Source organism: Agelaius tricolor, unplaced genomic scaffold (genome assembly GCF_023055355.1).
Source record: "Agelaius tricolor isolate 1412-34295 unplaced genomic scaffold, bAgeTri1.0.p SCAF_32, whole genome shotgun sequence".
NCBI lineage: Eukaryota > Metazoa > Chordata > Aves > Passeriformes > Icteridae > Agelaius > Agelaius tricolor.
The window spans coordinates 5,840,103-5,867,995 of NW_027269292.1; the positions used below are offsets into that span (position 1 = coordinate 5,840,103).

At 57.2% G+C, this 27,893-nt stretch overlaps 4 protein-coding genes across 8 annotated transcripts; 2 read left to right on the plus strand and 2 right to left on the minus strand.

The window, feature by feature from the left end:
* Positions 1 to 719: 719 nt before the first annotated feature.
* COG1 (component of oligomeric golgi complex 1) lies at positions 720 to 10,016 on the plus strand. Of its 4 annotated transcripts, none has more exons than XR_011683082.1 (15): positions 720 to 1,088; positions 1,434 to 1,678; positions 2,571 to 2,752; positions 3,609 to 3,779; positions 3,864 to 4,017; positions 4,176 to 4,386; positions 4,503 to 5,258; positions 5,487 to 5,633; positions 6,487 to 6,648; positions 6,908 to 7,035; positions 7,442 to 7,550; positions 8,319 to 8,428; positions 8,521 to 8,596; positions 8,724 to 8,994; positions 9,838 to 10,016. XR_011683082.1 is itself a non-coding variant. In XM_071451400.1 (15 exons), the coding sequence occupies exons 1-14, from the start codon at positions 735 to 737 to the stop codon at positions 8,972 to 8,974; spliced, it is 2,823 nt and encodes a 940-aa protein (XP_071307501.1). In that variant the 5' UTR covers positions 720 to 734; the 3' UTR covers positions 8,975 to 8,994; positions 9,838 to 10,016. The 4 variants fall into 4 exon arrangements, 3 of the variants coding, with proteins under 3 accessions (XP_071307501.1, XP_071307502.1, XP_071307500.1); XM_071451400.1 differs by having other exon boundaries at positions 8,957 to 8,994; XM_071451401.1 differs by having other exon boundaries at positions 8,724 to 10,016.
* A 481-nt stretch (positions 10,017 to 10,497) lies between these two features.
* Positions 10,498 to 19,555, minus strand: VCF1 (VCP nuclear cofactor family member 1). 2 transcript variants are annotated; one of them, XM_071451403.1, is made up of 4 exons: positions 19,275 to 19,555; positions 17,462 to 17,558; positions 12,766 to 12,828; positions 10,498 to 11,145 (listed from the first exon to the last, which is right to left on the minus strand). In XM_071451403.1, exons 1-4 carry the CDS (start codon positions 19,538 to 19,540, stop codon positions 10,909 to 10,911), a joined length of 663 nt encoding a protein of 220 aa, XP_071307504.1. In that variant the 5' UTR covers positions 19,541 to 19,555; the 3' UTR covers positions 10,498 to 10,908. The 2 variants fall into 2 exon arrangements, with proteins under 2 accessions (XP_071307504.1, XP_071307505.1); XM_071451404.1 differs by lacking the exon at positions 12,766 to 12,828.
* Positions 19,520 to 23,038, plus strand: MTNAP1 (mitochondrial nucleoid associated protein 1). Its single transcript, XM_071451402.1, has 4 exons — positions 19,520 to 20,819; positions 21,161 to 21,268; positions 21,700 to 21,816; positions 22,253 to 23,038. The coding sequence occupies exons 1-4, from the start codon at positions 19,574 to 19,576 to the stop codon at positions 22,279 to 22,281; spliced, it is 1,500 nt and encodes a 499-aa protein (XP_071307503.1). The 5' UTR covers positions 19,520 to 19,573; the 3' UTR covers positions 22,282 to 23,038.
* Positions 23,039 to 24,033: 995 nt separating this feature from the next.
* On the minus strand, positions 24,034 to 25,842 carry CPSF4L (cleavage and polyadenylation specific factor 4 like). Its single transcript, XM_071451331.1, has 4 exons — positions 25,659 to 25,842; positions 25,313 to 25,402; positions 24,674 to 24,767; positions 24,034 to 24,109 (listed from the first exon to the last, which is right to left on the minus strand). The coding sequence occupies exons 1-4, from the start codon at positions 25,840 to 25,842 to the stop codon at positions 24,034 to 24,036; spliced, it is 444 nt and encodes a 147-aa protein (XP_071307432.1).
* Between the last annotated feature and the right edge of the window lie 2,051 nt (positions 25,843 to 27,893).

Below are 27,893 nucleotides of genomic sequence, written 5' to 3' on the forward strand. Positions count from 1 at the left end.
CAACATCCGAGCCCACCTGCTCTGCTTGCAGGTTGCTCAGAGCGGTGTTTTTGGAAGGGAAGGATGGGCAAACACCCCCAGCCCGGTTCGAACCGAGCAACCCAAAGTGCCCCGAGGGCGAAACATCTCGCGGTGTGTGGAGGGACAGCGGCACCCGCAGGCCGCGGAGCCCGACCCGTTTCCCGGGAAACGGGGAAGAAAAAGAAAACGCGATAAAATAAATAAACAAACTATAAATAAAATAAACAAAGCGGCGTTTGCTCCCCTCTGGCCGCGTCGCTGTGGCAACGCGGCTGTGCCCGGCACAAAGATGGCGGCGGTGCTGCCATGGCAACGACACCGGGGTGCGGCTGTGCCCGGCACAAAGATGGCGGCGGCGCTGCCATGGAAATGGCACCGGGGTGCGGCTGTGCCCGGCACAAAGATGGCGGCGCTGCCGTCAGCACCCAGGCCTGGATGTGCCCGGCACAAAGATGGCAGTGCCGCCACGGTAACAGCACAGGGGGTGCGGCAGTGCCCGGCACAATGATGAGGGTGCTGCCACGGTAACGGCACCTGGGTGCGGCTGTGCCCGGCACAAAGATGGCGGCGCTGCCGGGGCAACACAGCCAGGTGCGGCTGTGCCCGGCATAAAGATGGCGGTGCTGCCACGGTAACGGCACCCGGGTGCGGCTGTGCCCGGCATAAAGATGGCGGTGCTGCCGTGGCCACACTCCCGCGTGCCCGGCACAAAGATGGCGGCGCCGCCCCGCAGTGACTCCCGGAAGCGCCGTCCCCTTCCAGTGCCCAAGATGGCGGCGGCGGCCCCGCCGGTGAGTGCTGGTGCCGGTGTCGTGGCGGCGATGGCCGAGGCCGAGGCGCTGTTCGAGGCGCACACGGCGGCCGAGCTGCGGGCGGTGGAGCGGCGGCTGCGAGCCGGCATCGAGCAGAAGCGGGAGGAGCTGCGGCAGATGGTGGGCGAGCGCTACCGCGACCTCATCGAGGCGGCCGACACCATCGCCGAGATGCGGCGGAGCGCCGAGCGCCTGCTGGGCGCCGTGAGGGGGCTGCAGCGCGGCGGCACCGCCCGGCCCGGCCCCGCCGGCACGGTGAGGGGCAGCGGGGCGGCCACGGAACCCCTCGGGGCCTCTTTCCCCCTTGGAGCCGTTCTTTTGCCCCCAGTCCATCTCCCTGCCTGGCCCCTTTCCCACCTTCCTCTCATCCTGCATCCCTTCTTCTCTCCACTCACCCCCCATTCTTGCCCCTTTTTTATCCCCCTGTCTATTCCCCCATTCCTTCTTTCCCTCTTGGACCCACTCTTTTCCCCCCCACTCCTGCCTGGGCCCTTTTTCCTGCTCTCACCCTTTCCCACCTTCTTCTCTCCACTCATCCCATATTGTAGCCCTTCTTTATCCCCTTGTCTATCCCCTCATCCCCCCGTGTTCCCTCTCCAGGTTCGCCCACCGGCTCACCAGAGTTTCTATGGGGCAGCAGCTCAGCTGAAGCTGCTGCTGGAGGTTCCCGAGCAGGTTTGGGGGGCGGTGGAGGGGGGCCGGTACCTGCCCGCGGCCCGGCTCCACCTGCTCGGGGCTCACCTGCGCCGCCAGCTGCAGCTCGACACGGCCCGAGCCCGCTCCAGCGCCGTCCTCGCCCACTTCCCCATCCTGCTGCGGCAGGTGGCGGCTGCCAGCCACCTCAGGTGAGCCGGGAACGGGCACGGCAGGGCTGGGTGAGGAGGGGGTAAAGCCCTGGCAGAGCTCCCTTCTCAGGTTACACAGATGTTCTGGTTGTCCCATCCCTGGAAATGTCCCAGTGCCCCGTCCTGGTGGGATGGTGGATGAGACTTGCCTGGTTTAGGATTGGGAAGGGCTGGGTGAAGAGGGGGTGAAGCCCTGGCACAGGTTACACAGAGAAGTTTTGGCTGTCACATCCCTGGAAGTGTCCCAGTGTCCCATCCTGGTGGGATGGTGGATGAGACTTGCCTGGTTTAGGATTGGGAAAGGCTGGGTGAAGAGGGGGTGAAGCCCTGGCACAGGTTACACAGAGAAGTTTTGGCTGTCCCATCCCTGGAAGTGTCCCAGTGCGCCATCCTGGTGGGATGGTGGATGAGACTTGCCTGGTTTAGGGATTGGGAAGTGCTGAATGCTGAAGTTCCCTCCCAGCCCAAACACTCCCTGTCAGTGGGACTTGCTCAGCCCAGGGAAGGCAGGACAGAAATCAGCTGCAGCAAGGGGGGAGAATAATTCTTCACCTGTGCCAGGAGGCTCTGCCTGAGGCAGCTGCACATGGATCCCACAGGAGAGCCCAGGGCAGGTGCCAGGCTGGGAGCACAGTGCCCTGGAAAGCTGGCAGGCAGGGACAGAGGGATGTGAGGGAATCTCCCATGGCCAGCAGCACATCCTGGGGGCTCCATCAGGTAACGGGACAGGGATTTAGGGAGCTCCTTTCCAACCTGAACCATTCCATGTAAACCATCTCCCCAGTCCTGTAACACCCAGATTCCAGTGGGAAGAGTCCCACTTTGGCAGGCAGCACACGAGCCCAGCCCTGGTGTGGCTCAGGCAGTGACTCCCAGCTGGTTCCTGTGGCAGATCCACCATCCTGCAGGAGAGCAAGGCCCTGCTGCGCTGCCCCACGGGCTCGGAGCAGGCGGTGGCAGAAGCCCTGTGTGCCATCATGCTGCTGGAGGACAGCTCCCCACGGCAGGCCCTGGCTGACTTCCTGCTGGCCAGGAAAATGGCCATCCAGCAGCTGCTCAACCAGCCCCACCACGGTCAGTGCCACGGGGGAGCCTGCCCTGCAGCAGGGAGGGGACACTCCAGAAATTGGGAAGATAGATGGGAGACTCCCAGAAATTGGGAAGATGGTGAATGGGAAGAGGGGAGATTCCCAGAAATTGGGAAGATAGATGGGAGACTCCCAGAAATTGGGAAGATGGTGAATGGGAAGAGGGGAGATTCCCAGAAATTGGGAAGATAGATGGGAGACTCCCAGAAATTGGGAAGATGGTGAACGGGAAGATGGGAGACTCCCATAAATTGGGAAGATGGTGAATGGGTAGAGGGGAGATTCCCATAAATAGGAAGATGAGAGATTCCCATAAATTGAGAAGATGGTGAATGGGAAGATGGGAGATTCCCAGAAATTGGGAAGATGGTGAACGGGAAGAGGGGAGATTCCCATAAATAGGAAGATAGGAGACTCCCATAAATTGGGAAAGATGGTGAATGGGAAGATGGTGCATGATTCCCATAAATGGGAAGATGGTGCATGATTCCCATAAATTGGGAAGATGGGAGATTCCCATAAATTGAGAAGATGGTGAGTGGGAAGATGGGTGATTCCCATAAATTGATAAGATGGTGAATGGGAAGATAGGTGATTCCCATAATTGGGATGATGGCGAGTGGGAAGAGGGGAGATTCCCATAAATCTCATGGTGACAGGGACACTGCAAAACAGCACAAAAGTTACCAGTTCTCAGGGGCTTAGGCCAAGCTGAGCTGTAATGGGGGAGCAGGTGGGGCATGAGGCTGAGTCCTTTGCCCTCCAGCCTTTCCCTGGAAGGGCCCAGGGTGCCGCTGACCTGTGCTGAGGGGCTGCCCTGGCTCAGAGTCACCTCTCTGCAGGCGCAGGTATCAAAGCTCAGGTGTGTTCCCTGATGGAGCTGCTCACCACCACGCTGTGCCAGGCCCACGCTCTGTTCTACACCGTGCCCGAGGGGGTGCCCCTGGAGCCAGCCCTGCCCTGTGGGTTGCTCTTCTCCACCCTGGAGAGCAGCACAGGCCAGAACCCCGCAGGTGAGGCCTGCACCTGCCCAGGTGTGCGGGCAGGAGGGTGCCCCGTGCTGGGCGCCCCGTGCTGAGCCCTGGCTGTGCTTGCAGGGAGAGGAGGGGTGCTGGAGGAGGATCTGAAGCTGAGCAGGTGGTTCAAGTACCTGCCCGAGTCCGTGGTGGAATTCCAACCAGCCCTGCGGACCCTGGCACACCCCATCAGCCAGGAGTACCTCAGGGAGACCCTGCAGCAGTGGATCAACATGTGAGTGGGACAGGGCAATCCCAGCCTGGCTGCCTTCCTCCTCATCCCCTCACCCTCCTCATCCTTCAGCCTGATTGAAGCAGCCAGAGGCAGCACAGCGCATCCAGCTGCCTGTGCCAGGCCTCACCCCCCTCACAGGGGTGAAACTTTGCCTCCAGGTGCAGCGAAGACATCAGGACAGGGGTCAGGACGCTGCTGGTGTACGTGAAGAGCATGAAGGGGCTGGCAGGGATCCGTGATGCCGTGTGGGAGCTGCTGTCCAGCGAGTCCAGCAGCCACAACTGGGAGGCCGTGTGCCGGCGCCTGCTGGGCAGGCCTGTGTCCTTTTGGGAGGAGCTGCTGCAGCAGCTCTTCCTGGACAGGCTGCAGGTGGGTGCTGTGCCCTGGGGAGCACCCCCAGGTGTTGTCTCACCCAGCTCACAGTGCACTGAGGCTGGGTTGTAGTGGCACATTGAAATCGGTTTTTTCTCCTGGTTCCGTTGCAGACTCTGACCAAAGAAGGCTTCGACTCCATTTCAGACAGCTCCAAGCAGCTGCTGGCTGCAGCCTTGCAGGAGCTGGAAGTGAAAGGTGGCAGCGGTGCCCTGAGCAAGCAGATGCAGCTGGAGCACAACGTGGCCCTGTTCCTGTGGTCGGAGAGCCCCGGGGACCTGCCCGGGGACGCGGCGTGGGTCAGCGTGGGGCAGCGCGGGCCCTTCGCCAGGAGCGGGCTGGCCATGAGGGCACAGGCGCTCACTCCGTGCGTGCAGAGCTTCTGCTCCACGCTGGACTCCAAGCTGAAGGCCAGGCTGGAGGATGTCCTGTCCTACCTCCCTGGGGACGACTCTGTCCCCAAGGAGCCACCGCGCTCCGCCTTCGACCGCTTCGCCGACGCGGGCACCGTGCAGGGGCTGCTCCGTGACCGCTGCATCGCCTGCGTCCAGCACCTGCTGGGCTGCGTCCAGGAGCAGCTCCAGAGTGCCCAGAGCCAGCTGGAGCCCCCTGGGGATGCCAGGCTCAACGCTGTGCTCTTCATGGCCAGGCTGTGCCAGGCCCTGCCCGAGCTGTGCCCTCACCTGCAGCGCTGCGTGCTGGGCCGGGCGGGCGGCGCCGAGCCCAAGGAGCCACGCTCTGCCAAGAAACTGGGCAAGGGCAAGGCCCAGGAAGTGTCCCCAGAGCTGGCCAAGTGGCAGGGGGTGAAGGCAGAGCTCCTGCAGCAGAGCCTGGTGGCTTATCAGCTCTGGAGCTCGGCTGTCAGCAAAGTAAGGAGCAGTTTCCCTCCTCAGAGGTGGTTTTTGGGGAGGGTTTGGTCACTGGGGCTGTCCAGAGCTCCCTGTGCTGCTGCCCGGTCACAGGGGTGGCTCCAGGGCCTTGGTGTCCATGAGGGTCACTTGGGGAGGTGCAGGGTTGCAGCAGGTCATGGGCAGGGTGGGCTGGCTGCTCTTGGCCCTGTTAGAAGTGATCAGGGTTTTTTCATTGTTGTGCCCCAGGGTCTGGTTCAGTGCTTCACCCACACGTTGCTGCTTGACACAGCCGGCTCTGTGCTGGCCACGGCCACCAACTGGGACGAGATTGAAATCCAGGAGGAGACCGAGTCTGGGAGCAGTGTGACCTCCAAGATCCGGCTGCCTGTGCAGGTACGGGGAGCAGCCTGTGGGAGGAGCCCAGCACTGGCTCCAGAACCCCTGGCTGAGCTGCTGGGGAGGGTGTTTGGGGTCACCAGCAGGGGACAAACACTCTGTGGTGCTCTTTGAGACACTCACCTCATGAGGACAGAGGTCAGAGGAAGGAAATGGGTCATTGTTGCTGTTTATCTCTGTGAGGAAGGTTGGCCCAGATCCTGTAAAACTGAGCCAGAGGAGGACTTAGGCCTGGTTTAAACACAGAGGTCCCAGGAGAGAGGTTCCATGGGAGTTGGATGCATTGAAGGACAGGGCTGCAGCAGTGGGACTGTGGAATCCTGAGGGAACTGAGGCGTGTGGCTTCCCAAGGGTGTGGTGGTGGCACAGGAAGGACCTCACAGGGACAGAGCAGGTGACAGGGGGAGGAGGGCCAGGCCTGGAGTGAGCTCTGTGTTTGCACAGCACGGGAGGGGCTGGACAGGGAAATGCAGTGAGCCTTATCCAGTGAATTCTGTTATGTGAGGGGAAAAGCAGCTGGGTGAGAATGCAGGAGGCCCAGGAGGTGAGGGAGGAACAGCCCCAGGGCGTGGGTGGGCAGAGCAGGGTCTGTGCTGACACAAGATTAACAGGGAATGCTTTTCTCACTGCACCCAGTGTCTGCTAAAATCTTCTGGGGGCTTTGGGAGCTGCTGTAACCCAAAATCTGAGGTGTCAGTAGCTCAGACCCCGTGAGATGGCCAAGCCAAGCTGTGGGGCAGAGCTTTGTGGCCGCTATGGAAGTGAGACACTCCCAGCAGGCAGCTGAAGGGATGTGGAGGGGAATGGAGTTTACAGAGCAGCTGCAAATAAACTCTGTTCTGCTGCCCAGCCCTCGTGGCACGTGCAGTGCCTGCTGTTCAGCCTGTGCCAGGAGGTGAACAGGGTTGGTGGGCACACCCTGCCCAAGGTGACCCTGCAGGAGCTGCTCAGGAGCTGCATGGCAGAGGTGCTGGCTGCCTATGGGAAGCTGGTGGAGCAGAAGCAGGAGAAGGTACCTGGGTGTGGGATGGGAGGGAGAAGGTGGCTGGGAATGGAGGGACACATCCAGCTCCTGGAACAGAAAAACAGCATTACAATGCCTGTCCTGACAGCTGGAAAGGGAACACCCTTATACTCACCCTGCCTCCCCCTCAGCTGAGGCAGACACCAGATTTCACACTCTGGTTGTGCCTTGGTGTTGTGAATGTTGGCCCTTGGGCAGCCTGCCCTGTGCCGGGGAGGAGCCCCATTCCTGCCTGTCCTGTTTGCAGAGGCCAGACAGCTTCCCCCTGACCCAGAGCAGAGCCCTGCAGTTACTCTACGACCTGAGGTACCTCAGCATCATCCTGACAGCCAAGAGTGAGGACACAAAACCCAGCAGGATCAAGCAGGACTCCGGGTATGGCACATTCTGGGGCTCACATCCTCCAGCAGGGCTTTGGGGGGCCCTGAACCAGTGCAAGCTCCAAACTCTGGCACTGCACAAACACTGAGCTCATCCTCAAACCAGAGGAGGGCTGGGGTCTGGGGCTGGTTCCCCTCCTTGTGTCCATAGGATGCCCTCAGAGGGTGCCCCTGGACACAGCATTGAGCTTCCAGCCAAGAGTTAAAGCCCTTGGGGGGTACCATGGGCAGCAGTTGCTGCTGCTGGGGTTGTGTAAGAGCTGGAAAGCCTTGGGGCAGCTGCTCTTGTGCTGAGTAATTCCTGTTGTGCTCAGTCACCCCAGACAGGAAATCCCTGGCTGCTTCAGAGCTGGCATCACCAGGATGTCACCCCTGACAGGAGCTCTCTGCTCTGCCTGCAGGATTGAGAAGGTCATCGACTTCCTGGAGGGACACATCGACCCCTTTGACCTGGATGTCTTCACCCCACACCTGAACAGCAACCTGAACCGCCTGGTGCAGAGAACCTCGGTAGGGAGCAGGGCTGGAGCAGCAGGGACCCTCACAAGGCCCTCAGCAGGGCAGCTGGGCTGCTCTTGAATGCTCAGTGCCTCCAGATAAGCACTGGCACTGCCTGGAAAGGGGAAGAGTGCTCGGTGCCAGCTGAAGATAAGAGGAGCTGGCTGAGCCGGCTGCACGGCCCCGCTCTGGGGCTGCCTGAGCTTTATCTAACAGGATTCACTGGAGCCTGTGCAACACTAATTGGGTTAAGTAGTGCTGAAACAGGTCTGGGACTCAGCTGTGGGAATGATGAAACACCAGAGTTAAGAGGAGGGAGAGAGGCACTTCCTGTTCACACTCAGTGCTGATGGTGTGCCAGTGGATTTACCACGTACTGTGGGGTCAGCTCTGCAGGAACCCCGGATCCAAACAGCTCCTGGGGCCTTCCAGCTCCTCTTCCCCAAATCCTGGTCCTCTTCCCCAAATCCTGGTCCTCTTCCCCAAATCCTGGTCCTCTTCCCCAAATCCTGGTGCCTTTCACCTTCTCTTCCCCAAATCCCGATGCCTTTAAGCTTCTTTTCCCCAAATCCTGGTGCCTTTCAGCTTCTCTTCCCCAAATCCCGATGCCTTTAAGCTTCTCTTCCCCAAATCCTGGTGCCTTCCAGCTCCTCTTCCCCAAATCCTGGTGCCTTTCACCTTCTCTTCCCCAAATCCTGATGCCTTTAAGCTTCTCTTCTCCAAATCCTGGTGCTTCCCAGCTTCTCCTTCCCAAATCCAAGTCTCTCCTGTGCCTTGCAGGTTCTCTTTGGGCTGCTGACTGGGACAGAGAACCAGTACACGAGCAGGGGCGGCGCTCTGAGCTCGCAGGAGCTCCACAACATCCTGCCCTTAGCATCCAGCCAGATCAGGTGAGGCACCCAGCTCTTCCAGGCATCCTCCTGCCTCTGGGAAGCTGCTGTGGAATTGCTGCTTCCCACCTTTCTTTCTTCCATCTCTTAAGGTTTGGACTCCTGCCACTGAGCATGTCGAGCTCACGGAAGAGCAAGTCCACTGCCAGGAGCACAGAAAGAGTCCAGGTTGGTGTTTGAACTGAGCTGTAAAAACAGGAATTATTTTCCCACTATTCATTGTCCCCCTGACACTGGAGTTTATGGGCAAAGAAGAAAGTAGCCAAACATGATTTCACCTGATTTTTATTTTCAGTAAAAGGAATCATTACGGCAGCACAGCAGGGGATGGGGTGGATTCCTGCAGGAGCCTCCAAATCCCCACCCACCCGTTGCCCCTGTGGTTTTGGGGCCACTGCTCTGTGGCAGGCAAAAACCACTGCAGAGGCAGTGAGGGCTGACATGGATGAGGGCAATGCATCAAAGCTCATGAAAGAGGGCTGCAGGAAAGGCTGCAGGACAGCAGCTAATGCTTGAACTCCTTTGCAGTGGGATGCTGCCCTGTAACCCCGAGGAGGCCTGGCCAGGTACCCCAGCTGTGTGAGGAGTGTCCTGCTGCTGCTCCCCTGGTGCTCAGCTGTAGCAGCCAATCTTTCTGTTCCTCCATTTCCCCCAGTTTAAAACATCTGCTTAGATGGAGCTCTGTGTGCTGGGTGAGAGCCAAGGAACACCTCACTGCTGTGGGAAGCAGCAATTAATGTTTCCTTTACTTATTACCAGCCCAATCTGTCCCTGGTGGTCTTGGCAACTGGGACAAGTTGTTGAGTTGGCAAGAGCCAAGACCAAGAGGTCAAGGCCTGGTTTTCCCAGTGTCATTTGAGATGATGTTCGATTTGCAACTCTGCTTCTTCAGTTCTCGCAGCCCTTAAGGACCAGACCCAGCAGAAGGGGTGTTTAAAAGCCCAAAACTTCCCAGCAAAGGCATTCCTTACCTCTCACAGCTCAGCTGGATTAGAGCATAGAAGTGTGCAGTGATGTCTGGCTCGTTGTGTCACTCCCCTCAGCTCTGCTGTGCTCAGCACACCCGTGTCCTGTGCTAGCCACACTTGCCAGGATCCCTGACAGATGCTTGCTCCTCCTTCAATGCTAAAACTCTTCTGGAGAGGTTAAAATCTGCAGTTCTCCAAGAACAGCTCTTGCAAGAGCACCAGCTGTGCTTCTACCACGCTGTGATCCCTTGCTCAGAGGGTTTTGCTGAGTGTTCCTTGGGTTTTACGAGCATTGAGTGCCTGTTGCTCCCAGCAGTGCGGTGTGCGTCTGTCACTCCCCCAGCAGTGACACCGCTCTGGCTGTGTGCCCCGTGCTGCTGAGGGGACAGAGGGAGCCCCAGGAGTGCTGTGGGAGTCAGAGTCACTTTTGTGTTCCCACAGGGCCAGGCTGCAGCTGCTGTGCTGCCCAGGGAGGACGAGGCTCGGCCGGGCGCGCTCTTCCGGCAGCTCCTCACCGACGACGAGGACGCGGCGGCCCCGTCCCTCTTCAAGCTGGGCTGGCTCTCGGGCATGACCAAGTGAGGCAGCAACCAATAAACTGCTCTGGCTGTTTGTCTTCACTGAGATCTGTCTGTCTGTCTGTCCCCTCGGTGACACCTCCCATCCTCAGAGCAGGGCGTGGCACGGGAAGCAGGCACAGCTTGGATTGTCCTTGTCCCCCGGCTGCTGCAACAGAGATGGAGCTGCTCTTTCACCTCCTATCCTCACATTGTTAAAGTCAAATTAAAGGGGAAAAAAAAAAAGCCAAAACAACCTAGACACTAACAGAAAACAAAACATTTCACAGCTGGGAAGGGGTGCTGGAGCAGGGTAAGATGCCTGTGTCCTCCAGGCACCACCACCCTGCTCTGAGAGGCCCCTGCAGCACCTGCCCGACCTGTCCTGCTCTAATTTCACATTTCCCTTGCAGTCCTGCAGCAGTGAAGCTCATGAGAGAAGCCTCATCACCCTGAAGGGGGTAGGAGCTCACAGGCCTAAGCACCTGCACTCACTGCTCCTATTCTCACTAACTCTAAATGCTCAAAAAATTATGTTGCCAAATCATTTTGTAACTAGTTTATTGAAATTAAAAAAAGACTTATAAAACTGAAGAGGAACGCTTAAGAGAACTTTACAGAAAGCAACAACTTGCTAACAAACAGATTAGGCAGTCGATTGGAATTGGACAGTTTGCAATCCTATAACACACATGTGGACTCCTCAGTCTCCTCTTGCCACGTACTTTAGAACCACCCCAAAAAGAATCCTATAAAAATTGCTCCAAAGCCCCTTTTGCATTGCAATAGTGCAGCAAACCACAAGTAAACAATCTCCTGTTAACCTGTTATTTCAAATATAGACTGAAAAGGCAACAGGCAATTTTGTGCAATTCCATTTTAACAAACTTTGAAGTTGAAATATCAAATCTACACAGTGCTGTCCCTTCACAGAAGGCAGGGAGCTGCTGGGTCATCATGTAGGGAGGCGTCCCCGGCTCTGTAGGCTGTGGAAGTGGGCTTCCTTCAGGATCTGGTTGATGTGGAAGTAAGGACCTTGGCTTAGTGCAGACTGCTCGTGGAAGGGCTGGGAGGAGACAGGGCTGGATCCTGCAATCCTGGGGTTGAGGCTGGACTCGGCTCTGTCGGGGCTGTTGATGCTGCTGCTGCTACAGCTGCTGCTGCTGCTGCTGCCACTGTCACTGCTGGAGGACTGGGACACACAGAGGGTGAACAGCAACATCAGACACTTCTTCCTCACCCCACAGAAGCAAAGCTTTAGGATAAATCCCTCCCCCTTCCACATTTCCAGCCCCATGGACTGATGAAATCCCCCTTGGCACAAAGAGGTTGTTGTTGGCCACGCCAGTGTCCCAGAGCTGAAGGGACAAGCCTTCACCCAGGGTTCAGTGACATCCAGGGTGCTGGGTTTCAATCCTCCCCAGTTAAACCCCTCAGCTCTGCCCCCAAGCCCACGTTTGCACTAGTGAAGTTTGCTGGGGTGATCCAAGAATTGGAAAATAAAGAACATTCCCAGGGAGCTGCAGTGTCAGTGCAGGCAGGGCAGGGCTGGCACTTCTGCTCTAGCACAGGTTTGAGGGGAGCACCATGCAAAGCACTTTCCTACAAGGCAGTCCTAAAGTGACATCTGAAGCATCCAAAGCAAGAGGCTGTGAGAAACAGATGCACACCAGACCCACTGTAAGTTCTTTGAACACCCTACCATCAAGTACTCTTCTCCCAGTGAAGCACCCCATGGCAGCGATAACTGGAACTGTTCCATAGCAATTCCACACCAATTTACTTGACATGACAGTGAAAGGGCAACAGGCACTGAGGAATTGCTCATGCAGGGAAAAGAACTCAGCATTTGACTGGGATAAGAGGCCAGGGCTCATTTGCCAGCATTTAGGACAACCACATTTCATGGGAATGGCTGGAAGAGCATTTGCCATCATCATAAGGGATTCAAAGACATAAAACACCATTTTAAGGGCTGCTAAGGAAAGGTTCCATTAGTTCCAGTTTTAGTTTGTCTGATCTGCTGGTCACGACCTGCAAATATTTGGGTGAGTCAATCAGCAAGTGGCTACTCTGCCACCCCATAAATGATTCATAAAAGCAGACAGAGCAAGTGACAGCAGCTAAAAAAAAAATCAATATTTTTGTAAGGATTAAGCCACAGAAGTCACAGCTTTGTGGCCACATCAGAAGAGGACAAATTTCATTAAATCCTCAGGGATTTACCAGTCAGCACCACTTCCAGAAGGGCTTCACCTGGAGTAAATCAGGAATGGTGCCAGCTGCACCCAGCAGTGTGTGTGTGTGTAAATCACACACCCAGCAGTGTGTGTGTGTGTGTGTGTGTGTGTGTGTGTGTGTAAATCACACACCCAGCAGTGTGTGTCTGTGTAAATCACACCCCCAGCAGTGTGAGTGCCCAGGGAGGCACTGTGGATGTTTGGATGTTTGGGTTGAACACAACCCTCCCTCCCTCCCCCCTGATCCACCATCGATCCTGACCATCCAACCCTGACAAATTCCTTTGTTTTGCTAAGCACCAAAACCGCTTCAGCTCTGTGGGAGCACAGCAAGCCAAGCCAAGGGCCCCGGGCTGCGAGGGGACAAAAACACCCAGCGGGGTCATTGCCCAGGGAGCACAGCTGGAGCCACAGGGGCAAGCAGCTCCTCTGCCTCCATCTGGAGAGGGAGAGAGCCCGGCAGCACAGGGAGGAGCTGGGGTGGTGCTGGGCAGCGCAGCTGCTGTGGCAGAGCAGCACAAAGAGTCACACGCGATGCTGAGGGGGCCCAGCAGCCTCGGAGACAAACCCACCGCACTGGACACTTTGTTTCCTTTTAGTCTGCGCTCCTTAGTGAGCTTCGTTACAGCCACCTTCTGCAAATCAAGGTAAAAATCCAAATGAGAACCTGGCCTGGCTCCCTGCTCGCGTTTCACATCTCAACAAACGTTTTCCAGCTGTTAGTAGTGAGTGTTGTGTGCATCTCAAAGCTGGCAGCGTGTCCTGGGACGTGCTTCTGACACCTCAGCCTGGTGACAGATGGCCTTTGTCAGACCCTCTTTATTTCCAGTTCTCCAAGGCAAAGGTTCACTGGCACTGGCACCCCCTCATCACTGCCCACCTCACATGGAACACCTACCATGTCCCCAGGCTGTGGTGCACATTCTGTAACGCATTTGGACTACAATCAGACAAGAAAAGAATCCTTAAAGCCATCAAGTCAGCAAGACAGGCATCAACAAAGCTTTACAGGGCCAAAGGAAAGCAGCCCAGTGATATTTATGAATAGTTTAGCTATCAAAAGGGCATCTTCAAGGTTTACTGGGCTCATTTACCCTTAACATCACACTTCAAGTTTTAAAACAAACAAATGTCCTGTTAAATGTGCAGATCTGGGACAATCCCTCAGGACAGGAACTGGAGAAAGAGCCACTCAAGCCCTGCTGCTCTCAATGCCTTCCAAGAGGAGTTTAACAGAGCCACGACCTGGTTTTAGTCAGAACTGAAGAGCAGCCCTTCCCTGGATAGTGGGGGACAAGAACTTGGATTTGATCTGTGCCAAGAACCCAGCAGTGTTTCAATCCTGCCCAGAACAGAGAGGAGCTGTGAGAAATTCAGGTTTGCAGAAGTTGTTCAGGAAGGAAAGGGTCAGCCAGAACACTCAGACTCGCTTCCTTCCCTGGGAAAACCAGAGCAAAGGGTTTGCACTGCTGATTCCCCAGGCTGCAGAGCTCAGCTGGGATCCTCAGCACTGCCCTTGGAGGATCCACTGCAACCCCAGCACTGCCCTTGGAGGATCCACTGCAACGCCAGCATTGCCCTTGGAGGATCCACTGCAACCCCAACATTGCCCTTGCAGGATCCACTGCAACCCCAGCATTGCCCTTGCAGGATCCACTGCAACCTCAGCATTGCCCTTGGAGGATCCACTGCAACCTCAGCACTGCCCTTGGAGGATCCATTGCAACCCCAGCATTGCCCTTGGAGGATCCATTGCAACCTCAGCACTGCCCTTTGAGGATCCACTGCAACCCCAGCATTTCCCTTGGAGGATCCACTGCAACCCCAGCATTTCCCTTGCAGGATCCACTGCAACCCCAGCACTGCCCTTGCAGGATCCACTGCAACCCCAGCATTGCCCTTGCAGGATCCACTGCAACCCCAGCACTGCCCTTGCAGGATCCACTGCAACCCCAGCACTGCCCTTGCAGGATCCACTGCAAACTCTCCTGGCTTGATCTGGGGACAAGCAAAGGATTTCTGCCCAAATGCAGGGCAAACACCACAGCTGAGCTCCTGGAAAAGGGAGGACAGGCTGAACAGGAAGGGAAATTCTGTGGCAAAGGCTCTGCCTTGCTAATGTTTAACCCTGGCTGGAGCTGCAGCCCCATGGCTGTGCCTGGCCATGGACTGAGCCCAGGACAGAGGTTTCTGTCACCCTCAGGGTGGCTGTCACCTGTGAGTGGCTGCTCCAGGAGCACCAGGAGTGGCACATCCTTACAGCAAGTGCCCAAAAAGCAGCAGCCCAAAAAGCTCCATTCATCAGGAGAAAACATTGGGAATTCTGTTCTGTTCTGCTGGAGATTAAAGAGAATCTGTTTCCATCCTGTCAAAGCTGGAAGTGCTGCCTGTCCTGGGTGAGTGGACAATCCAGAGGGAGAAAACAGCAAATCCTTTGGAATTGGATGTGATTTGGGTGAGCAAAGTCAGGGACTGAGGGGTAACATCACAGAACTGCCCCTAAAGAAAAACCTCCCTGCACCTCATTCTCCACAGCAAAACATGCAAGACAAAACCAATGGGAAGAGATCCTGGCAAAAAACATGGCTTGATTGCCATCAGCTTTAAACCACTGCCTGACTGCCATGAGCTTTAAACCACTGCTTGATTTCCATCAGCTTTAAACCACAGCCTGACTGCCATCAGCTTTAAACCACTGCCTGACTGCCATGAGCTTTAAACCACAGCCTGACTGCCATCAGCTTTAAACCACTGCCTGACTGCCATCAGCTTTAAACCACTGCCTGACTGCCATCAGCTTTAAACCACTGCCTGACTGCCATCAGCTTTAAACCACTGCCTGACTGCCAGCAGGTTTAAACCACTGCCTGACTGCCAGCAGGTTTAAACCACAGCCTGACTGCCATGAGCTTTAAACCACTGCTTGATTTCCATCAGCTTTAAACCACTGCCTGACTGCCAGCAGGTTTAAAACACTGCTTGATTTTCATCAGGTTTAAACCACTGCCTGACTGCCATCAGCTTTAAACCACTGCCTGACTGCCATCAGCTTTAAACCACTGCCTGACTGCCATCCTGAGGCTGTGTTCTCAAAGAGGCCTCTGCAAGAGGGAACAGTCAGTTTGAACCAAAACAGCCCAGGGGAATCAGGACTTTGGGTAATGTCTCACAAAAAGCAGGTTTGCAACGCCCTGCAATGAAAAGCAGCTCTCCTGTGCTCTTGGAAGTCACAGATTGCTCCCACTCCCCCTTTCCAGGCAATATCCCAAATCCAGGGGGGAGTTTTAACCAGCCAGAGGTGTCTTTGCACACAGCAAAGGGTCAGGGAAATAAATGCAAGTGCTGCAAACTGGCTGAGACTTTCCAAGCATCACCAAGTGCACAATGAGCACAAGGATTCCTCCCTTTGGCACAGGAAGTCCTTAACCAAATGTTGGAATAATACAGATTTCATCTCCTGGCTTGACATTCTGGGCATGCTCAGTTGAGGGATCTGACAAGAAAACAAGCCAAAAAAACAAAAAGCAAAAAAACAGCTCCATTCATCAGGAGAAAACATTGGGAATTCTGTTCTGTGCTGTTTGAGAAGCTGTGCCCACATTCCTCAGCAGTGATGTGAGATTCCACATCACATCACACCAGGGTTTAATGTGTTAAAACCAGACCTTGCCAGGCAAGTGCATGCAAGAAGCAGAGTCTGTGTTAGGCTGAGCTGTGACCTTGCCTGTGCTGTTCCCTGCAGGAACCAGGCCAGGGCTGCTGTCACCCCTCGTGTGTGGCCCCTGCCAGCCCAGTGGCTCTGCCCCAGCACCAGGTGTGCACACTCCAAGCAAAGGTGCTGCTTCTGCCACTCACCATGGGGGGGTTTTCCTGATCTCCTTCATTTCATTAGTCCTACTGCAATCCCTTGTTCCACACTAAATCCGTGCTCCTCCTGCCACAAAGCTGCTTTAGCTTTAACTACCCTACACACACGGAGGGCTCTGACCTGTGGGACAATGATTCAGGGTCAGCTGGCACAAACCAGGCTGCTGAGCCCAGCAAAGCCCAAAATGCAAAGTTTCCCTCCTGAAAACACAGCAGCTTTCACCCCAGGGGATTCCTTTGGGATGGCCAGCAGCTCTTAGGGCATTTCCAGCATTCCTGGCACATCATCTACTTGTCCAGGTTAACAGAGAGTTTCCCTCACAATAGGAATGTAGAAATATCCATTTCCAGATTGTAAAAGAGCTCCAAGTTACACAGCAAATGAATGTTTTCTGCAAAGTACAATTAACAGTTGAATAATTGAGCTGATTCCCTCACAACAGGAATGTAGAAATATCCACCTGAAACCATTTCCAGATTGTAAAAGAGCTCCAAGTTACACAGCAACTAAATGTTTTCTGCAAAGTACAATTAACAGTTGAATAATTGAGTTAATTCTGTAATAATTCAGATTGTAATTGCTCATTACAATCCACCTTCAAAGAGAGGAGGTTCTAAAAAACTGAAGATATTTCCAAAACATTTAAAGAAATTAATTTCATTAACTTCAGAGAGGGAGCCTGCACTCTGCACCCTTTTTCCATGAATGTTTTACAACACAAGGACGTGGCTCACAGTGAATTTTCAGGTGATTCACCCAGGTGACATCTCAGAAAATCTGGCAGCAGTTGGGAAATCAGCAATTTTTTATTTTTTAAAAAAGAAAAACAATCTCAAATTGCACTGAGAGAACACCTGGCTGGTGAGGGGTAAGACAACAAGAGAGTTTATCCCACACCCAGAAAAAAATTTTAAAAAAGAGGAAAATATGAGAAAAAACCCAATGAGTTTTGAGATTGTCTTGCTTACACTGAGCAGCTCTATCAGAGCATTTTTTGCACATCAGATAAGGCCTGCCTGGAATGTGTTTTGTCTTTCTCCCACCAATAATCACCTCTCTGTGAGGCAAGGCAGAGCTGATGGTCAGGCAGGGTGAGCACAGGGACACATCCACCCCCAGCATCCCCTCAGCTCTGGGCACAGCTCAGCCCAAACCAAACCCAACAACCTGGAAATTCTTCCCCTGGGTGCTGCAAGGCAGGATTTGAAATTTCTCCCCAGAAATATTCAGGCCAGGCATAACCAGGCTCATCGGAAGTGCTGATTTCCAAACTGATTTCAATCTCTGATGTCACCAATTCAAACCTCAGCACCTCAAACACAAAGCTACGAAACAAAACTGAAAATAAAAGCACAGATATTCCAGCTGCTGCTGGGGGGGCTGGCTGGGAGGGCTCTCACCTCAGTGTCCCACGAGTCCTGCAGGACAGAGTTCCTGGTGCTACGTTTGCTCTGGGGAACGTGACCATCCTCTTCATTGCCATTCCTCCTCCTCTTCCTGCAGGGGAGCAGAAATCATCAGCTCACGGATCCAAAAAGGGCAGGGACACCTGATAAATGAATGCAGGGTGTCCCCAGCCCCCTGAGGTGCTCTGGGCTCTCCCATTCCCCAGAGAAAAGGATCCTGCTCCTCACAAGATGTTTCCCATCAGTTGAAGGGACTGGATTAAAACCATCCCTCGAAATAAACTCATTTAACAACTGCCAGCCCTGCAGATGTAAAAATAATCCCTGGGCTCAGAGTGACACCTGACAGGCTGGGGACAGCCCTGGGACGAGTGGCACTGGCCACATCTCCAATTATTCACCTGCTCTCACCAGCCCACAAGGACTCCTTAGCCTCTCCCCTCTGACGGTGTTTGGAGTCACATTCCAAAACAACCCCATTTCCCAGGTGGAAATGAGGTTTTGTCAGGAAACATCTTGTGGAAAACAAACTCTTCCCTGTCTCTGATGTATCTGCCACCCTCTCATGGCACCTTGCACTGTCTGGCACGGTGGGTGCAGGTTTTAACCCAATTTTTATCCAGATCTTTGCAGGCATCGAGGCAGAGCAGAGTTTGGAGGAGGACAGTGGGGTGGGGGCAGTGCTGATATTCCCAGATTCCAGGAGATAAGGGGAACACCTCAACCACCTGGACTGGACAGGAGCTGGGACAGCCTGGGGCAGTGGGAGGTGGCACTGGATGGGACTGAAGGTCACTCCCAGCCCACGATTGGTGATTCTGTGCCACCAACACAGCAGCTGCTCCCCAGCAGCCTCCCAGAATTCCCACACAAACATCAAACGACTCCTCCCCACCCTACAAACACGACGAGTCAGCCAGGATCCAAAAAAACACGGGATGGAGCCGTTTTGGTGTGCCTAAAATTAACCCGTGCTCGGATGAGTCAAAACACACTCGAGGGAGGTATTTATAGGTATTTATAAGCGGCTCCTTTCTGTGCAGCAGGCTCTGGCCCACGCCTACAGCCCGGAGCTGCCTCCCTGCTCCCCATCCCCGGGATGGCAGGCACTGAACGCTGTCCGTCTGTCTGGGAACACTCTGGGGAAGGGATTCTCCTCCTGAGCCTCGGGCTCCTTCCTTTGCCCAACCTCTGCAGTGACCTCGGCAGCTCGGACGGGGCTGGGGGCACCCTGGGTGTCCGTGCCCGTGGTAGGGGGGGCACGGGACGGGCTTTGGGGTCCCTTCTACGCCATTCCCCGACTCCACGATCCCCCACAACAACTTCCCAGCTCCCACCCACTCCACGATCCCTCAGCTTCTCCCCCACATCCCCAGCAGGGGTGGCACAGATGGGCTTTAGGGTTTTCCACCCCATTCCCCGACTCCACGATCCCTCCCAGCTCCCACCCGCTCCAGGATCCCTCAGCTTCCTCCCCACATCCCGTGGTAGGGGTGGCACAGGACGGGCTTTGGGGTCCCTTCTACCCCATTCCCGGCTTCCACGATCCCTCAGCTTCCTCCCTCGCATCCCGTGGTATCCCCAAGGCTTTGGGGTCCCTTCCACCCCATTCCCGACTCCACAATCCCCCTCAGCTCCCACCCGCTCCACGATCCCTCAGCTTCCTCCCCCGCATCCCCTCACCCTCCGGAGCGCCCCCCGCCTCCCCGAGCCCCCACCGAACCCTCCCAGCGCTCGGGGCCCGCTCTCCCCTTCCCCTCAGCGCGGCCCCTCCTTGCCCCCCTCAGGCCTCGCCGCCCTCACCCACCTCTGTCTCGCTCCCCGCTCGCTCGGCAGCGGCTGCCGGCAGCTCATGGCGGGCGGGAGCGCGGCGGGGCGGGCGGAGGGGCCGCGCGGAGCGGGGGAGGCCGCGCCGAGGAGCGGAGGCCGCGCTGAGGGGCGGCAGCGCGGCCCTGCCCGGCCCCGACCGCCGCTTCCGCCGCTTCCGCCGCCTCGCCCCCGTGACGTCACGGCGTGCGCCGGGGCGGGGGGCCGGGACTTTGTGACGTCACAGCGCGCCGCGAGGGCGGACATTGTGACGTCACCGGGGCGGTTCCGGTACCGGTGATGGCGGCGGGGACGGAGCTGTGCCCGCACTGCGGGCGGCCCTTCAAGCGGCTCCGCGCGCACCTCCCGCACTGCAAGGCCGCGCCGGCAGCACCGGCAGCGAGCCCCGGGCCGGGCCCCGGCAGCGCCGCGCGGCCCGTCCCGAGCAGCGCCCGAGGCTCAGGGGCCCGCCCGAGCCCCGCCAGCGCACCGGGATCGGCGCCGGGATCCAACCCCCAGCCCTCCGCCGCCACCGGCAGCGCCCCGGAGCCGAGCCCAGCGCCGCTTCCCCGGCCGGCCCCCGGTACCGGCACTGCCGCCTCCGGTAGCGGCCCCGGCGCGGTGCAGGACGTGGCCCGGAGCCTGGACCTGCACCCCGAGGAGGTGGAGGATGTGCCCCAGAGGCTGCGGGAGGGGGTGAAGGTGGTGATAGAGAAGCACCGAGCCAGGGTGGTCCGGGAGAAGGAGCCGCGGAGCCGCGGGGAACGGACGGAGCCCGGCCCCGCTCTCCGCAAATCTGCCCCAAAATCCCGGAGCAAGGAGCCGCCGAGCCAGGGAGCCGCGGGGAGCGGGACTGCGAGCTCCAAGGGAGGAAAAAGCAGCTTAAAGGCGACAAAGACACTTCGAGAGCCCGCGGAGAGCAGCAACAGCCCCGGTGACCTCGTCCAGAAGAAGGGAAGAGACAAATCCCGGGCAGGAGGGGAGCGGGTGCAGATGGAAGCTGGGGTGGGATCTGAACCCCCCGTGTGTGCTCTGCACCCCCGGAGCCTCCAGCTGGCACCGGCGGAGCCCATCGGAGCTCACGGCCGGGGGACAGCCAGGAACGAGCTCAGCCTGCCGGGGCTGCGGGGGAATGCAGAGCCCGAGGCCGCCGTGAGCACAGCCCCGGGGCTGGCACTGCGAACCCAGCCCGGCCCGAGCCCAGGCACAGCCCCGGGGCTGGCACCGCGAACCCAGCCCGGCCCGAGCCCGGGCACAGCCCCGGGGCTGGCACTGCCCCTCACACCCCAAACTCAACCTGTCCTGAGCCCGGGCACAGCCCCGGGGCTGGCTCTGCCCCTCACGCCCCAAACCCAGCCCAGCCCGGGGCTGGCACTGCCTGACACGCCCCAAACCCAGCCCCTCTGCTCAGCCAAGGGCTTGGAGTGGTTTCCAGAATTGTATCCCGAGTCGGGAGGGCTGAGGATTTTTCCAGGGAAGCGTTTCCACGAGGATGTGAGGATCACGGTGGAGACACCCAGGGGTGGCTTGGCACAGGGGCAGCAAGGTAATAAAAATCTCCCTGCTGGGATGTGCTGGAATGGCAGAGGGAATGGGAGAGGAGGGGCAGGGAGTGGGAAAGGAGGAGTAGGGGACGGGAGAGGAGGGGCAGGGAATGCTGGGCTTGCCCAGGGAAGGATCCAGGAGAATCCAAGGAGCTTTAACTGGGCCTCCTCCAGCCTGCAAAGCCAATGGGTGATGTGTTCATGGAGTCTTGGATGGACAGAGCCCAATCTCTGTGGGAGAGGTGATTCCCTCTCCTTTTCCCAGCCCAGATTGCACCTCCCATCCCATCCCATCCCAGCTGCCCTGGCAGCACAGAGCCCTCATGGCTGTGTCACCCTGCAGGTCCCCTGTCCGAGAGGCCCCTGATGGAGGTGAGGCTGGGCGAGCTGCACACCTGGGCCAGCACCTGCAGCTTCTCTGCCCAGGGGCTGCTGGGAGCAGTGCAGAGAGGTGAGAATTCCTGGCTTCTGGGGCTGATCCATCCCACTTCCCTGACTGACTCTGCTGGGCCAAGGAGCCAGCCTGGATCTTTACAAAGCACAAATCATGGAGTGATGGAAGGGTCTGGGAGGGACCATAAAGATGATCCAGAGCCATTCCCTGCCTTCCACTGTCCCAGGCGGCTCCAAACCCCATCCAGCCTGGCCTTGGGCACTGCCAGGGATCCAGGGGCAGCCACAGCTGCTCTGGGCACCTGTGCCAGGGCCTCACCCCCCTCACAAAAGGAACAATTCCTTCCCATCCATCATCCCATCAATCCCTGCCCTCTGGCAGTGGGAATCAACAAACACCCCCAACATCTTGGCTCTGTAAAGTTGCAGGGAAGCAGTGAATTCCCAAGAGCAGCCCATGATTTATCCCTCTCCTTTCTCTCCCAACAGCCTGGGGCAGTTATTGTGCCAAGTACATCCACGTGAAGCAGGGGGGACCTGCTGGAATCTCCATGCTCCTGGCTGGGTACTGCCTGCTCAGCTATGGCTGGAACTATCAGCACTTCAGTAAGGCCTCCTATCTCAGGAATTCTTCCTTTTGCAACACTTGGAAAGTCTGTTTAGCATCCCTGCTAATTAAAGCTCTGGAATAATTGAAATAATTATTTAAACACTCCCCATTTAATACCAGAGCTCAGAGAGCAGCATTCTCTAGGTGGGCAGAGGAATTAATTTGCTTAATAAAAGTGCTGATAGCAGTTGCTGACTCACAGCTTCTCCCTGGAGAGCACCAGGATTGTCAGGAGCACTTGGAAAAGCCCACACGGGGCAGAGGGAGGAGAAGCTCCAGCAGGAGCTGCAGTTCCTGACAGATGACAAGGGGTTTGCTGGTGTTTGGGTGGCTCCCCCTGGCAGCACAGAAACAGAGAAGCTGCACTTGGGCTGGAGTCCTCAAACAGATCCCTGAGCTGACCCTGGAATTCTTTCCTCCCTGTTCTTCCAGAGCGGCACCGCTGGCGAAAATACCACTGAAGGAGCTGGAGCAGCAGGCAGGGAACAGCCCCAGCTCCTGGAGAGGCAGCAGAGCTGCCAGGAGCAGGATCCCAGCAGGAATTCCCAGCAGCAGGGGCCTGGCTGGGGCTGGAGCAGAGGAGGAGCTGCTTTGCGGGTCGGCTTGTGTGGCACAGAGGTGACAGGGACAGCCTGTGCTCACCCCTCCGTGCTCAGGCAGCTTTAGTAGGGAAATGAGAAAGCTGTGGAGGCACCTGAGAGATCTATGGGGGCAGGAGGGCTCCTGGAGGCTGCAGAGTCCCAGATCCCTTGCTTGGCACAGGGGACAGCACCTTGTCCTGAGCTGTCATTAGAGATTATTTGACAATTCTGCTGTAGCTGAGTGCACTCCAACCCCAAGAACCGTTCCCTTTAAATTCAGAGCTGTGCCTGGCCCAGCCCAGTTTGTACTCACCCAGTTTGTGCTGGTGGGACTGGCCAGGACCTGTGTGAAGGCACTGGAGCAGCAGCTCAGACCACAACACCCCAGTTCTGGGGAAGAAAACTCCATGGGATGAGCTGTTGTGCCCAAAGGGCAAACCAGGGCAGTCAGGAGTGCTAGTTGGAGCCTGCCATTCCCAGACATGTCTGGGAAAGGGTTGCTCATGTTCCAGGCATGAAGAGCAAAAAAAAAAGAGCCAAGAATTAAAAGTCTGAGCTCTTTATTCTGCAGAGTGCAGTGACAGAGGTGCTGCACCAAAAACTCTCTCACCAGCAATAAAAACCTGTGTGGATTTTCCTTTCCTGCTTGGGTTGTGGTCTCAAACATGGTGCTTTGTGCCCCCTTCCCAAGGGATGAGCACATCCCCACACCTCCCTGTGCTCAGGATCCTGGCCCCAGCCAGTCCTGCACCCCTTCACACCTTGGCAATGATGCTGCTGCCCTGCCTGCCCTCAGCCAGCTGTGCCAGGCCCTGATTTCCATTGCATGCAGTGATTTCTGTGCCAGCTGTGAGCCGGTGCTGGGCAAACCCTGCTGGCTGTCCTTGCCCAGCAGCTGCCCTGGTGCTGTGTCCATGGTGTGTGTGTGTCCTTCTCCTCTTCCTCTCCTGAGCTCTGTGGAGCACTGGAGTCACTTCCCCAGCAGCATTCCCAGCTGAGTCCTCCTGCTCTGGCCGGCACAGGGAGTGGCTGATCCTCTCTGGGGGCACAGGGAAAGGGTTTGTGCTGGATCAGCCCCTGCCACGTTCCCACACAGTCATTTTGACCCCATTTCCAAAGGAATGGGATCATGGAAACAGCACCCCAAGAGTTCCAAGTACACCAAACCTCTGAGCCACAGGGATTTGTTGTTCCCAGGGTTCTTACCTCTGAAATCCCTTCCCCTGCTGGTTCCCACCCCAGCTCCAAATGCCACAAGGAAAAGACACATTTCCAGTCACAGAGGCTGTTTGGGTGTGCTCTGAGAATCCCCACAGCACCTGCTGCCCCTCATCCTCCCCCCAAGGTGAAACCACCGCTCCCAGCCCTCCCATTCCCCAAAATCTCTCACCTTGGAGCAGGTGCCTCCTTCCAGCAGGCTCTGAGGGCTCGGGGGGCAGCCACTGGTGTCCCACAGGTGCTGGGTGCCACCTGCAGCTGCCTCCTTGGCTGGCACGTGCTCACCTCCCCTGTGCTCTGCAGCAGCCAGATCCCTCTGTACCAGCCCCCACGGGCATCCAGCTCCCTGGGGGAAAGGGGATGGGGGGCACTTGGCATCTGCTGCCCCACAGGAGCTGGGGGGCAGCTGAGGCATCACCCCCGTGGGCACAGGGACAGCAGCTTCACCTTGGATGGGTCTGTGCTGCTCGTCATCAGCCCGGCCTTGAGGCTGGAGGGGACACAGAGGACAGGCAGTTACTGCTTGGGGTGTCCCCAGAGCCTCCTGAGGCTCCCACAGCCCTTCAGGAATGTCCTGGAACTGCTATGGGTACATCCATGAGGACCAGGGCTGTCCCCAGACACTCCTGAGGCTCCCACAGCCCCTCAGGGGCACCTCCATGGGGACCAGGGCTGTCCCCAAACCCCCCTGAAGCTCCCACAGCCCTTCAGGGATATCCTGGAGCTGCTACGGGCACATCCATGGGTACCAGGGCTGTTCCCAGCCACTCCTGAAGCTCCCCCAGCCTCTCAGGAATGTCCCCAGACCCCTCTGAGGCTCTCACAGCCCCTCAGAGGCATCCACAGACCTCCCCGAGGCTCCCCCAGCCCCTCAGGGCTGTTCCCCCTGCCCACCCACCTCTGCCCCTGCTGCCAGCATCACAGCTCAGGTGTGAGGTTTGGTTACTTCAGACCCTTTGTGTCCTTGTCCCTGACCCTGCAATGGCCACAGCCACCTCAGAGAAGGGATTTTAGCCCCCCCCAACCCACATTCCAAGCCCCCCCCAGTACGTACTGCACGAATTTGCACTTGGGTCCCTCGGGGCAGAAGCCCACCAGGTAGTTGGCACACATAACCCTCCTCGTGTGCTTGTACTTGCACAGGGGACCTGCCAGGCAGAGGGGACACTCACAGGGACACGAGATTGTGAGAGCTCTGCTTTCCCTGCAGCCCCGAGCCCAAATCCACCCTCCCTGGGTCATGGGCACCCCCAGCCCCATCCCCTGCCCTGTAGCTGTGATATTTTCTAAACAATCCTTTCCTTAGGATTTTTTTCTCCTGAGAAGCTGAGAGACCTCAGGAACAAAATGTAACCAATGGTTATCTGCTGCTGTGGAACGCAACAGGTGCATCTGGGATTGGGCTCGTGTGGTTGTTTCTAATTAATGGCCAATCACAGCCCAGCTGGCTCAGCCTCTCTGTCCGACACACAAACCTTTGTTATGCATTCCTTCTTTTCTATTCTTAGCCAGCTTTCTGATGAAATCCTTTCTTCTATTCCTTTAGTACAGTTTTAATATAATATATATCATAAAATAATAAATCAAGCCTTCTGAAACAGAGTCAGACCCTCGTCTCTTCCCTCATCCTAAGACCCCTGTGAACACCATCCCATCCCCACTGCCCACCCAGCCCTGCCCTGGCCCAGCTCACCGTGCCAGCAGAAGCCCCGGTCGTACCAGGGACAGCCGCCGGTGCTGGCACCCCCGTGCAGGAAGGGACAGTCCTTGCTGCTGCACTCCCCTGCGGGAACAAGGCGTGCGACAGTCGCGACAATGCAGAGGGAATGAATCCCGCCAGGAGGGGCTGGATCAGAGGAACTGGGGTGCCCTGGAACAGCCCGGTTCGGCTGGGATGGGGGGACAGTGACCCTGGCTGGGTGACAGTGACACTTCTTCCCGCAGGCAGGAGGTGGCATCAGCCGCTCGCTCCAGGCCAGCCCCGAGGGGCGAGCGAGGGCTGGGAAGGGGCTCCCCGGGATGCCCAGCCCCGCACCTACCGAACCTGGAGTAGAAATAGCACTCGGGCACCCTGGTGGCATCGTAGTCGTGCAGGAAGTCGCAGCCGTCGCCCCTCTTGCAGAGCCCTCGCAGCCAATGCTTGCACACGGCGGGCTTGGCTCTGCCGGGCCGGGGGTGGCCCTGGACACCTGGGACAGCTCTGTCACTGCCAGCCTGTCCCATTGTCCCAGCCCTGCCTCGCCCACAGCCCCAGGGGTGTCCCTGCTCACCTGGCATAGCCCTGGCACTGCCAGCCTGTCCCCAGTGTCCCTGCTCACCTGGCACAGCCCTGGCACTGCCAGCCTGTCCCCAGTGTCCCAGCCCCAGGGTGGGGAGGGCTTCACCTGCAACCCCCAGTGCTGTCCCCACGGGGACATTGGGGACCCTGGCAGCTCCCCAAGAGCTTTGCCAGCTGCACCCCTGAGGGAGCAATGCCCAGAGCCAGGACAAAAACCACCCAGGTGTTGTGGGAGGGCAGCAAGAGAACCCCAAAATCTCCCGCAGCACCAGCACCCTCCAAAAATGCCCCAGGCCTGTCCCCAACTTACTGTCCACCCCTGGGAAGGGCAGGGGCTGAGCCCTGAGCTCCTCCACATCAGCCTCTGAGTCAAAGCTGATCTTCTCCATGCCAGCCACCAGCTCCTGCATCATCCCTGCTGCGGGAGAGCCCAGCAGGGGAAGGGGAAGAGGCAAGGGAAGAAGCAGGGGCACTCTCCAGGGAAAACACAGCTCTCCAAAGGGAGCAGCACGCTCTGGAGGTCCCTGCAGCCACCCCGGGCCCCAGCAAAACCTTCCTCTTCCTCCTCCTCCCCAGGCAGAGCAGAACCAGCCCCAGCAGCCCTGGAGTGCTGCATTTAGAGGGGGGAGTTGCCCACATCTGATCCCAATTTGCAGCCCTGATCGCCTGATGCCTCAGCTGGGGAGCTCAGCCCCTCTCAGCCTCCCACATCTGCTTCTCCTCCAGCAAAGGGGCTGGGGCTGCCTGGGAGCTGGGTTAACCCCTCACTTCGAGGCCTTACATGGAGACAAACTTGGCCAGAGTGCAGGGACTGAGCGTTCCAACAGCACGGGGTGGGTGCTGGGAGTGTTTTGGTGTGCTCTGGGCACAGCAGCACCAGCCCCAGCCCTGCTCTCCAGTGCTTGGCAAGACAGACCCACGCCCCTGGGCTCCTGGAAGGGGTCACACCTTGCACCCCAACAAATCATGGAATGGTTTCTTGTGGAATGCTCCTCAGATCCCTCCTTGTTCCATCCTCAGGCAGGGACGCTTCCACTGGGCTGCCCAGCAGCCCCTTCCATCCCCGAGTGCACTCCAACCCCAAGAACCATTCCCTCTAAATTCAGAGCTGTGCCTGGCCCAGCCCAGTTTGTCCTCACCCAGTTTGTGCTGGTGGGACTGGCCAGGACCTGTGTGAAGGCACTGGAGCAGCAGCTCAGACCACAACACTCCAGTTCTGGGGAAGAAAACTCCATGGGATGAGCTGTTGTGCCCAAAGGGCAAAAACCTTTTGCCATGAAAGCTATGGGGCTTTCACAGTGCCAGGCTCCAGTGGCACATTCTGGGCATGACCAGGGCTCTGTGGGTTTGCTGGAGCCCACCTGGGGCAGGATTTATCCCTGGGTTTATCCCAAAGCTCCATCCCCGCTCAGCGCCCGGGGCTGCCACGGCCCATGGAGCCCTGCTCCCATTCTGTCACTTGCCATCAGAGCACTGGACCAGCAGTGTCACAGCACTGCCTGTGGGTGCTGCAGGGTGCTGGGCACCCACTGCCCACCCTGCAGCCGTGTGGGACACCCTGGGTGCCACCGGTGTCACCGTGCCCACCCCAGGGGTGTGACGGTGTTCACAGGGGTGCGAGGATGAGGGAACAGAACAGGATCTGACTCCATGTTTCAGAAGGCTGATTTATTATTTTATTATATATATTATATTAAAACTATACTAAAGGAATAGAAGAAAGGATTTCATCAGAAGGCTGGCTAAGAATAGAAAAAGAAAGAATGATAACAAAGGTTTGTGGCTCAGCTCTCTGCCCGAGCCAGCTGGGCTGTGATTGGCCATTAATTAGAAACAACCCCATGAGCCCAATCCCAGATGCACCTGTTGCATTCCACAGCAGCAGATAATCAATGTTTACATTTTGTTCCTGAGGCCTCTCAACTTCTCAGGAGAAAAAATCCTAAGGAAAGGATTTTCCATAAAAGATGTCTGTGACACAGGGGTGTGACAGATG

Bases quoted from the DNA above. Each gene is read 5' to 3' on its own strand.
- COG1 (XM_071451399.1), top strand. From the start codon at position 735: ATGGCGGCGCCGCCCCGCAGTGACTCCCGGAAGCGCCGTCCCCTTCCA. The intron at 8,429-8,520 runs GTGAGGCACCCA...CCATCTCTTAAG, and splicing joins TTAGCATCCAGCCAGATCAG to GTTTGGACTCCTGCCACTGA. The intron at 8,597-9,837 runs GTTGGTGTTTGA...GTGTTCCCACAG, and splicing joins GGAGCACAGAAAGAGTCCAG to GGCCAGGCTGCAGCTGCTGT.
- VCF1 (XM_071451403.1), bottom strand. From the start codon at position 19,540: ATGTCCGCCCTCGCGGCGCGCTGTGACGTCACAAAGTCCCGGCCCCCC. The intron at 17,559-19,274 runs GTGGGTGAGGGC...GCTCCCCTGCAG, and splicing joins GAGCGGGGAGCGAGACAGAG to GAAGAGGAGGAGGAATGGCA. The intron at 11,146-12,765 runs GTGGGTTTGTCT...TGTGTGTCCCAG, and splicing joins GAAACAAAGTGTCCAGTGCG to TCCTCCAGCAGTGACAGTGG.
- MTNAP1 (XM_071451402.1), top strand. From the start codon at position 19,574: ATGGCGGCGGGGACGGAGCTGTGCCCGCACTGCGGGCGGCCCTTCAAG. The intron at 20,820-21,160 runs GTAATAAAAATC...GTCACCCTGCAG, and splicing joins CTTGGCACAGGGGCAGCAAG to GTCCCCTGTCCGAGAGGCCC. The intron at 21,817-22,252 runs GTAAGGCCTCCT...CTGTTCTTCCAG, and splicing joins CTGGAACTATCAGCACTTCA to AGCGGCACCGCTGGCGAAAA.
- CPSF4L (XM_071451331.1), bottom strand. From the start codon at position 25,842: ATGGGACAGGCTGGCAGTGACAGAGCTGTCCCAGGTGTCCAGGGCCAC. The intron at 24,768-25,312 runs GTGAGCTGGGCC...TCTGCCTGGCAG, and splicing joins CCGGGGCTTCTGCTGGCACG to GTCCCCTGTGCAAGTACAAG. The intron at 24,110-24,673 runs GTACGTACTGGG...TGTCCCCTCCAG, and splicing joins CCCAAGTGCAAATTCGTGCA to CCTCAAGGCCGGGCTGATGA.